This window comes from Pyrus communis, chromosome 12, assembly GCF_963583255.1.
Source record: "Pyrus communis chromosome 12, drPyrComm1.1, whole genome shotgun sequence".
Classification (NCBI taxonomy): domain Eukaryota; kingdom Viridiplantae; phylum Streptophyta; class Magnoliopsida; order Rosales; family Rosaceae; genus Pyrus; species Pyrus communis.
Window position 1 is genome coordinate 14333535 of NC_084814.1, and position 11639 is coordinate 14345173.

At 36.7% G+C, this 11639-nt stretch overlaps 1 protein-coding gene across 1 annotated transcript; it reads right to left on the reverse strand.

Moving 5' to 3' along the window:
* Positions 1–2752: 2752 nt before the first annotated feature.
* LOC137711130 (uncharacterized) lies at positions 2753–10858 on the reverse strand. The gene is made up of 7 exons (XM_068450337.1): positions 10664–10858; positions 9626–9769; positions 9441–9542; positions 8341–8511; positions 7219–7314; positions 6869–7009; positions 2753–5869 (listed from the first exon to the last, which is right to left on the reverse strand). The coding sequence occupies exons 1-7, from the start codon at positions 10745–10747 to the stop codon at positions 2990–2992; spliced, it is 3618 nt and encodes a 1205-aa protein (XP_068306438.1). The 5' UTR covers positions 10748–10858; the 3' UTR covers positions 2753–2989.
* Between the last annotated feature and the right edge of the window lie 781 nt (positions 10859–11639).

The window sequence follows — 11639 nt, forward strand, 5'->3', positions numbered from 1 at the left end:
GTTTCTGGTCTTGCGTGTTCAAATTATTTTACCACATTTTTAAATGTATTCATTACAATTTTTTTCTCGCATTTAAACATCTATCATTCAATTAAAAATACTTACTCATCTCTAATATTTACTAATGTTTGTTTTATAATTCTGTTATTATTTTTTGGCATCTACATACAACATCGTCTTGAATAGTATTGGCTCCTCACTTTTTTTCATCGACCGAGACTTCCTAGAGGTTAACTTATATAAATTAGTGTGAGTGCACATCTAAAATCGTGCTTCCTGTTTAAACTTCCAAACATGCTGATTTTTCAAAATTCTTTATTTTGTTTTTAAACTTGCAGGTTCTCAACCTGTAAAGTCCCTGTAAAAATACTGCCTCCTTCTTTAAGGCAGGCAAACGAGGCTGAAATTCTGCGTACTGCGACAAGAGTAACAGTAGATGAGCTGGCCTTTTTGGATCCTAATATGTATAAGGTATACAAACGATTTATGCGTTCCTATCTTTTTTTTTAAAAAAAAAGCATGAACCTGCATTTTTACATGTTGAACAAAAACTAATTTTGTTGTTGCTCTTTTATGATACACGTGTCACAAAACATTTCATAGAATGATACATTCATATGTAAAGCATCTATCAAACGTTTTGACACACATTATGATTGGTGGTACAATGCTTACCCCAATTGTGTCAAGCAAATGCATAAGGACCCAGCGACCGGACAACTCATTTGTCAGAAACACCCCAACCAAATTCCAACACCCTGGTAACATTTAATATGCAAGTTTATTGTTCTGTCTTTTTTTACTTTTTCTTCAATTTTCAACTCCGTGCTGTTTCTTTGCAAGTAAAATATGAGTTCAAATCTGTAACCTCTGTTGTATAAAGTTCTTTGCTCTAATTGTTAACAAAGAGTTATAAACCATAAAAAACTCATGCAACTCAATTTTTAAATATAGGTACAAAGTTAATTTGATTCTTAAAGACAACACTAATGTAATCAATGCTTTGATAATTGGCAAAGCTAAAGAAAAACACTTTGGTATGGCCTGCAACGATTTGGTCATGAATCAGAGATTGGTTGACCAACAACTGCCAAATGAGTTTTTGCGACTAATTGGACAAAAGAAGATTTTTCACTTGCGGTTCGAAAATAGAAAGAATAGTTTACAAAAAAGTGATGTGCTGATTTACAATGTGTCAGGCAAGACAGCTATAAAACGGGTAACTCCACAGATGTACCAAGAGCAGCCACAGTATCTTCCACTACTGTATCATCTTCGACCTCACCACCTGAAACAAGCGGAGAATCACATAAGCGAAAGAGGGAGTCCGTGAGGAAAGCTCTTTTTACTGGCAGTGAAGAGAGGTTTTGATTCAAACTCCATATTGTCATCAAATCTGATACTTTTCTTTTACTTCCCTGTGTTCAAACATGCATATCTTCTGCCTATCTTGCTTTGCTTAAAATATACCTGTGAAGAATCTTTTTTTTTTTTTTTAAAATGAGTAAAGAGTATAACGAATTATAGTTGGGCAACATTTTTTATGTTTTGTGCAATAAAATGTGCTCATTACTCATGGCCATTTAAAACAGTGAGGCAGAAGAAATTTCAGAAGTTGACCCAAAAGAATTTGATGAAATGCCTATCAAATCACTGGAAAAAAAAAAAAAAAAAAACCGCCTCCAGCTACTTCAAAAACATATACAATCCCTCCAAAAATGAACTAGGTAAGTATGGTTTCATTTTGCTAAATTTTTTGCTTAAAAACTGCTCAAATGTGAACTTAATCACTGTCTAAATGCCTTCCATTGTTTTTCTCTGTGTAGCTTGGTTTCTCAATGTCAATGCTGATAGTGCTCCTGGAACAAGACCTTTCATGCTCTACTACAGAATATTTTGCATCTTTTGTTACTCTATATTAAACATTGTCTAAGATCTTTGGTAGTTTGTAAATACCACTTTCTGCTCAAAACTAGAAAATATTTTTTGTACCTCCATATACCAGCATTTGTTAATTTTTTGTGTACAGAAGCTGGTTTAGTTTTTAGAGCACATAGGGTTGCTAAAGTAGAATATATAGCTCTAATATTTTTTGTATCTCCATATGAAAGTATTTGCTAATTTTTTGTCTGTAAAAATAATCATCCTAATCCAAAAACAGTTGTAACTGTTGTGATCCAATAAAAAACTCCCAAGTTGATCCCTATATTCTCACAATTCAAGCTTTTCTCTAGCTTTTCCAATTTCTTTGTTATTAGTGTTGTTACTGCTTTGCAAATCCATTTTTCAAGTCTTTAATATAGCATTTCATTCTGCTTTAAAACCCGCAGCAACGCGCGGGTACTAATAACTAGTGGGTGCCTAAAATCCTTTCCAGACATACAACTCAAGTGGTCAACATCATCAATAACAGTTAAAAAAAAAAGATTGCACTAGTGTTTTCCAACCAAAATATCAGTTCCTATATATGTGGCATGACATGAAATAGCAACATAGGAGTTGCTGTCAAATTTGACAACAACTTCAAATAATTTTTAATTAATTATTAAATGTTTTTATTAGCTTTTTATTAGTTCAAACATTTATTATAATTATTTACTGATTATGTGACTGTTGCAAGTTGTCTTCCATCTTACCTCTTCTTCTTTTTAATTCAACGAATATTTTTTTTTTTTTAATCAACGAATAGCTTTGTGAATAGATATCCGATAGTGCTTTGTGCTTCACAAAAATCCTACAGTGCTCTTTTAACAAAAAATGTTCTTAGAGGTGATGCTTATTGAGTTGGATTTTTATTTCTTCTATTTTCAATTAAGGGGTCGTCTTTTATTAGATTATTTGTATTACCATTCTATTAAACAATGTGAAATTTTATCATGAATTGTTTCATAGGTTACATTGCTACATCACAAGAGACATACAGTTACAAGGTTTCAAAATGTACAACTTACAGAAACCTGTGTACTTGCAGACAGGAACTACCTTCGCTCTAGGACTTTACATTTCCATGGTAATCATTACTGCCTCCTACGCAAGGCCACTGCGAATCAACCAAGCTGCAATTCGACAAGCTCACATTTCCGGCAGGCAGGCATGAAGAATTTATGGATAACTGCTGGCCTGAACATACCCCGTTGCAATTTGACATGCTAACGCTTCCTGCAGGCAGGAATGAAGAATTCATGGACAACTGTTGGCCTGAACAAACCCCGCTGCAATTTGACGTGCTCACATTTCTTGCAGGGAGGGATGAAGGATTCATAGGTAACTGTTGGCCTGAACAAACCCCGCTGCAATTTGACATGCTCACGTTTCCTGCAGGGAGGGATGAAGGATTCCTAGATAACTGTTGGCCTGAACCAATTCCACTGCAATTGGGCATGCTCACATTTCCTGAAGGCAGGAATGCAGAATTCATGGGAAACTGTTGGCCAGAAACAGATTGTTCTGGTGGATCAAACTGAGGTAAAATATCACTTTGAAACAAGCTAGGTGTGCCAAAATCTGGTAGTGCCAAACTATCTCTATGGTTGTGAGAGGTGTCAAGTTTCTCTTGGAAGTAACCGTGATAATAATCATCCTCTAATGGAATTGCACCTGTAAGAGTCTTGAATGCGAAATCTAGGCATGGGTCGGACCATGAATCCATGAAAGGGAAAGAGAAATGTGGCTCTGGATGCTCAACATGTGCCTTCTCGGTTTCAAAGTTTTGGGGTTTCTCCTGAGGAACAGCATGCTCTTCAAGAGCCTTCACGCTCTTGTTTGACAGCTCCTCTTGCATTGAATTGTTTATAGCAGTACAAGGACGAATTGCAAGCTTTGCTTCTGGTGTAATCTCAAGCGGCTGAGATGCTTCATCTGCCAAATCCACAGCTGGGATGGCTATACTTTTACATGAATTTTCTGTTGCAATTCTAATAGCTCGTTCCTCGGACATAGTACTGGCCAGCAGCTCAGGTTCAACCCCAGCATACTGATTTGAAGACCAACGGGGCAACTTAAGTTCTTTACTGTCCTTGGATTTGTTAGCCCTCGGTTTTCTACTACAGTTCTTTTCCATTCCACCGTCAAATGAATTTTCTTTTTTCATCATATCAGCTGCAGGTCTTAGAATAGGCCTGTTATCCACATTATCAAATATTGGCAATTCCCCTGTAAGCGTTTTGAATGCAAATTCTAGGCAGGGGTCTGAACCAAACAGAATGCTGAGCTCTGGTTCTGGCTTCTCAGCATCCCCTTTCTCAGTTTCCAGCTCTTGTTGTTGCTCCTTAGGAACCACTTGGTCATCAAGTTGCATATCTCCCTTGTCCAATGGCTGCTCAGGTGATGCAGATTTTAAATCAGTTAAAGTATGATGCGTTACCTTTGTTTCTGATGGAGCCCCAAGCTGCTGAGATGCTCTACTTACAAGATCTGAAGCCAAACCTACATCTTGACCAGAATCACTTTTACTAGGCTTCCTAGTTGCAGCTTGAACAGCTCGTTCAGTGGAAACCAAATTAGCAGCCCCCTCTGGTTCAAGCCCAGCAAGTCGTTTTGAGGACCGACGAGACAAATTAAGCTTTTCCTTGTTTTTTGATTTGCTCGAGCCTGTTGGGGATCTTCTGATGTTGCTTTTTTTGAAAACAGTCTTAACTGAATTATTCTCATTCAGGGTGTAAGCAGCATGAGTAAAAAGGGGCTCATGTCCAGCACACATCATTTTTCCTGGGTCTAACAAAGGACCTCCAACTTCAAGCAATGACCTTTCTCCTTCATGTGTCTCAGACAGTTCAGCTTTTGGCTGTGATGACCTGCTTGGAGAACCATCTTCCTCGGTCTTAGCACATTTTTCAAGCATGTTATTAGTTAATTGCTTCACTTTAACAACATCAGCTGTCGAAGCAAAGGCAACTCCACTTACTGAGGATACCATCTTGTCTGGCAACTCAGAGCTTTCAGTTTCTGGTAGTTCCAACCTACTCCCAGCAAGTCGTTTTGAAAACCGGCGACACAAATTAAACTTTTCCTTGTTTTTGGATTTGCTTGAGTCTACAGAGGCTCTTCTAACATCGATTTTTCCTCCTCCATGTATGTCAGAAAGTTCAGCTTTTGCCTGTGACGGTCTTCTTGGAGAACCATCTTCCTTATTTTTGGCACAATTTTCAACTATGTCATCAACTAAACGCTTCTCTTGGACAACCTCAGCTGTCGAAGCAAAGGCAACTGCACTTACAGAGGGTACCATCTTGTCTTGCAACTTGGAGCTTTCAGATTCTGGTAGTTCCAACCTGCTCCCAGCTAGTCGTTTGGAGAACCGACGAGAAAAATTGATCTTTTCCTTGTTTGTTGATTTGCTCGAGTCTACTAGGGCTCTCCCGCCTTTGCTTTTTTCCAGAGTGTTTAGAGAACTATCTTCCTTAGTTTCGGCACATTTTTCAAGCATGTTCCCAGTTAAATGCTTCTCTTGGACAATCTCAGTTGTCGAACCAAAGGCCACTCCACTTTCATAGGGTACCCTTTTGTCTAACAACTTGGAGCTTCCAGCTTCTGGTAGTTCTAAACTGATCCCAGCAAGTCGTTTTGAGGACCGACGAGACAAATTATGAATTTCCTTGTTTTTTGATTTGCTCGAGTGTACTAGGGCTCTCCTCACATTGCTTTTTTCCATCACAGGCTCAAGTGAATTGTTCTCGTTCAGACTAATAGCAGGAGTCAAACCAGGCTCATCTCCAGCAGAACTCATTTTTCCTGGGTCTACCACAGAACCTTCAACTTCAACAAATAACATATTTCCTTCACGTCTGTCAGGGAGTTCAATTTTTGGCTGTGATACCTGTCTCCTCATGACAGGATGCTCAAGTTTTCTCCTTTTGGTTGCAGATGATGGCTACAGTAACAGAAAAAAAAATAAAAAAAAAAAAAAAAAAAAAAGGAAAAGCATATTATTAATATAATGTCCCTCGTGCACAACAGATATAACAGATAACTAATAAAAGAGATAAAATTGTTCCTAACAAGCCTACCACATTCAGAGGGTCATAGTTATAGAGAAACATCAGTTTTGACTTGGAGTTCCTTGGTTTAATACTTTTATGATTTATTCATTAAAGAGAATTTACTGAATACCTTCTATTTCTTTCAGAGACAGGTAAACAGAACAGTAGAACAGATGAGTGTGAAAACAGCAACTTTATGTTTAAATACGTTAAATTCCATCTTCACTAAAATGGGTAAGAAGTTAATACGCATGAAATTGGCCTACCACAACATGAAAGAATCTTAGCCAAAGCAGTAACAATGCTCCAAAACCATTATGAAAAACAGATGCTTTAAATAGCGTTAACAAAATAGAAAATCAAAACCCCACAACACGAGAAAGCTTTCACTGCTACATAAATGTAAGAATTGTATTTCAATCAGGGACTGAGAGATGTATTGTTTTGGATTAAGCTTAATCATGTTATACAAAAAATATCAGAGCCCAAATTCCACCTAGTCCTCCCTGTTTTTACTTGGAACATGCTTTCAAAGTGTTATAAGTGATTTAAATTAAAAAGATTCTGTCTTTCAAAGTAGTATAAGTGAATATCACTTGAACTTTATTTTGTTTCTGCACATGTTAGTCATGCATCACACCGTATCTGTCATGATCACTAAATTTTCATGTAACCATGGGTTATAATGTTTTAGCACTAAAGCTTCCAAAGAATACAACAATAAGCATTCTGATTTTTTACAGTGTAAACTCCAAACTGATACCATTAAACATTAAAACTGTTTATACAAATAAATAATGTTGGTGTTGCACTAGTGAACAACAACATTGCAGCAACAGAGAACATTGGTGATGGGGGAACAAAAAAAACAGCATGGATATAGCACTTACTGCATCATTAGCTAACTTTAGAACATTTCCGCACATATTCCTGGGTTTAAATGCATGTTTACTGATCTCTCCAGTTTCTAGATAGCAAATAACATCCTTTTTGGAGCGGAACACGTATCCAGAGTCTGGATCTGTGTAATACTGTCCAAAGGAATGGACCATTAAAAATCAGCATATAATATATAGTCAAGAACTCATAGAAACAAACTGCAACTAGTTGGATTATTACTACAGCAAGACTAAGCATGGAAAGCACATGAGCATGTGTACTATGAATGGAGAGAGAGAGATGGGGTGATGAACAGAACCAACATCAGCTGGAATAAGTATCAGGGTAACTGATTCTATACCGGGTCTTTTCTAAATCGATTTGCATACTTTGTAACTTTGATCTCCTTTATCCATCCCGGTGGTAAATCCTCCACATGATGCTTCTCAACATAAACCTAAATTATACATCAACAATCATTGGATTAAACAAATGTAATAACATGAATTTCATAAACAGAATGCAATCATTCGTTCGGTAGCTTCAGTATGTCATACAATAGAAACCTGCAGTGAGTAGTCCCCTAACACTACCATCTTCATACTTCGATATGGAAATGAGGTGCCGTCAATATCAGGGCACCTCAGGCTTAGGATGATTTTCGCAGAAACAGTTTATTACTTTTCATTTATTTTTATTTATTTTTAGACGAAACATAATATACAGTTTAGAACTTCTCTTTTTCACAATCAAACTACAATGGATGTCTGGCAGGCTGGACTAAGCTCTAATAGTGGTAAAGTTTAGTGAAATAGTTCACTGTTCTACCTTTCAGGTATACCCAAAACATCATCATTCAACAATAGTAGGAGAAGTTATATCAAAAAACAGTAGCGGGAAAAGTGATCCTAAAATACCACAAAATTATATTTATCCAACAACCCGTATACAAGTATTTCAGCAGGAACCTAATTCTCTAATCCGTTTGATTCCAGTGATTAAGGTAGAAGCAGATAATGACTTAGCTCAGAAATCTTATACCATTTTCCATGCTTTGATTTTTATATACTAAACGACCCAGATATAATGACCAAGGGGAACTCAACCATATGAAAAAGTAAAAAGATAGGAAAATTCTAGTAGTCATCAGGTTGACGTTTTTGGCCATTTATGGGATGGAATGTGATTGTAGGAAAAATTTACCAAGAAGGCAGATAGTTTAATCAGGACTCAAATGGTTAACTTCCTTAAAATATTACATCACGTAAAATGCTAAGTGTTCTCTACTTTAGGCTTTTCTACGAAGTTAAGAACACAGCTTCTAAAGAAAACTGATTGTAGCTAGATTTTGATTTCTTTTGGACGGAGGAATTCAATTCATAAACCATGGAGCTTCTTTTTGGGTAATTTTTTTAGAATTTTTGTCCCATCCAAATAAGTATGAAAAAGAAATTACAGCAAGAGAATATCAAATGAAACAAACATTTTTTGTCAGCTGCATGGTAGTGACATCCTTCCCTTCGGTTATGCATCTCTTGCTGCTTATAGATTTGAGATTTCCAGACTTCGAGCTCTTCCGTTTTACAGTTTTGAGATACCGAAATACCTCTGGCTTGGAATAGTATGTACGTTCTCTGGAGGGATCAATGTAACACTGCAAAAGGAAAATTGCTCAAGTCAATGTTTCTTCATAGTTTACTATCAACTTTAACAGGAAAGTTACAAGACCATTTTTGTAAAACCACATCAACCCGCGCTTTAAGTTGTACGTAAGACAGGTAATTAGACCACAGAATACAACAACATACAATCTCATTGTGAATGGATTTAGAAAAGATATTACAGTTTATGGTTGGAACAAGTGTGCAAGACATTAATAAAAGGTAAACAATTTCTAGGATTCTACCATACAGGAATCTTTGCTAACGACTTAATGACAAAATAGCACCAAAGATAATAGTGGCACCATAGAATTTAATGCTAGCATCCTTCATAGAAGATAGTTTAACACCTAGCATTAATATGAATAAGTGCAGTAATAACTTTTACACAAATACAATGTAATTTAACACCTAGCATCCTTCAAACAGACCAAAACCATTATCCTAATACTTATTTCTAACCTATAGCATTCAAAGGAATAAACTATTACTTGCTTCAACCTTTTCTTTTTGAATGTTTGACATCTAATATGCAATGGAATGTTACTAAAATATTTGGTAAAATAACTGTTGCACTATTATGTGCACAACTAATTTGACATACTCTTGGGCCAAATTTTGGATGGCAAAATCTGATGTACTAGAAAAAGTATTCAATGTGAAATGCGATCAAGTCATTGATACAAACGTAAATACTGAGCCCTGACATATCTCACAACCATGTCAAATATGCATGTGCCAGGCCGACCATGTGTTTTGGAATACTAGCTAAATCATGATTAATAACAAACCAGGAGTTCCTTGGTAAAATTAATTGCCAAGCCACTAGTAATGGCGTTATAATAAAATGCTAAAAGGGTATTAAGTATAAATTCACTAGACAATAACGGCAAGGCACACAAAAAATGCACATAAACATTACCTTGTATTCTCTTCCAACTTGCACACCACTCTGTCGTATCCTCAGCTCCACCTTCCAACCATTAGGCAACCATTCAGGATATTCGGTTGGGTCCACTTCAAGCTTTTGATAACAAACAAGCCCAATCAAATAGATGAACCTAGCATATGGTTTAGAGAAAAGCCTAAAAAGGAAAAAAGACTTACTTGAGAAGGAACTTCTTCTGAGTGGTTTGGGATCTGCACAGAAGTTGGCTGAGGCTTTTTACCGCGCGTGTTTTCCATTTTGATAAAGCGCACAGCATCATCCTTAGAAAAGAACTTTTTCCCAGTTTCCAAATGGATATAAAACTGCAGACACCAAAGTGATTATGAGCTTAGTGATAACACAATGGCATGATCTTTTGATTGTAAAGTTTCCATATTAGTTAATATCTTTTCTAACTATATTGCTCAATTAGGTCATCAAGATTGGAACAGAATAGGAAGAAGTTAAACATTATTCCTCCAATATGACGATAAGATATCCATTTTCATTTCAGATTCCAATACTTCACTCACAACAGTCATTTTGCAACTGCCAGCTCAAGCAATACGTCCGTCATCAACACCAGAAATGACACAAAAAACCCCAAAGAGAGTTTAATGAGCCATGACACTGACGTTCGCATCTATACCTAATAAACAGTCATTTTTGGGCAGCAAGATCCATCAATAACTCCTGATGCACATCTTTTGGAATCTACGCAAGAGAAAGACAACGCACACTCCCCAAACCCTGAGCACAACAAAATCTTCCATTACAAACTAGACTGTTTCCGTGCAGCGAACAAACAATCACGGCTTGAGACCGTACAGCAATTAATTTAAGTCAATCTACTAATCCCAGAACAGAAACCTTCAGAATTTCCTAAAAATGCAAAACTTATTAGCTAAAAACAACCGGAATCACGCAACACCCAACATGCAACTCCTTTTCATCAACAAAGCACACATTTTTCGCAAACAGGCGCACTCGCATATCATCGAAATCATCAAGGCCATGAAAATGTGACATGCAGTTATCATAGAAAACTTGTATGAAGCTAAAGAGAGAAACACGGGCCAAATTAACGCAATCAAAGCTACAAGCTTTCTACCATGGCAGCTCAGCCACAAGCTAACGGGACCAATTGAAAACCGAGATTGTCTGGTTTCAAGTCAAACCCTAGGAAGACAGAAGAACGAAATTGGCGAAAGTATTACCTCAATTTTGCGACCTCTCTTTTGGTCTCTGGATTGGACGGACCAGCCGGGCGGGAGCCAGTCCGGCGAGCTCTTGGCCACCATTTTGCCAGGAATACGAAGTCTCCAGTGATGAGACGCGGGAATCTGAGCGTTGTTCGGCGATCAAAGTTTGGGTGTTATCGAGGGTGTTTGGTGTCTCCAGGTCCTGTGAAGTAAAACGGAAGTGAAAGTGTATTGAGAATTAGCAAACAGCTAAAACGTATATTAGTGAACATTGTGGATTGGAATGGACCGGAGTCAAATGTTGCGGCACACGTGTTCCTCGATTCTCAATCTCTCCCTCTTTATTTTTTTCCTTACAAACAACAGTGTAACTCGGTTAAATTGCAAGAAGAAAATTGGGAATTTGGATCGAATATATACATTTTAACCATTCATAATGTATCGTAAGGTTAAAAATCATTTGATTGTTTTATTTAAATTTAAACGTAAATAGTATCTGACAAAAACTAATGACACGATATACAATGAACGGCTAGATCCAGAAAGATCCTCTTTCGAAAATTGATGGATTGAACCCAAAGTAAGGTGTATAAATAATTATTTTCTGTTGCTACCTATACCTTGTTATCCCCTTGCATTTTTGCATTTTTCTTTGTATGATTTATTACTGTATTTACTATTTTAAGATATGTTCTAAACTTGATCGATCACCTGTCGTTAAATTTTAATTCAAAAATAGGTCATCATTAAATCTTTTACTGTGCTTTCTTGCTATCAAACGACAAATTTAATAAATTTTTTTAATTGTCGTATGAGGTTACACTTGCCCCATAGGATTTGGATCCTTGCCCTATCCTTTTTCTGGAGATCATAGGAATCAAAGAATATGGACCGTTGATCAAAAATTTGTAGCCACAAATTTTTTTTTTTATATTTTTCACGCAAAACGTTGGTGCTTTACTTTTAAAAATATAAAAAACATTTAATTAGA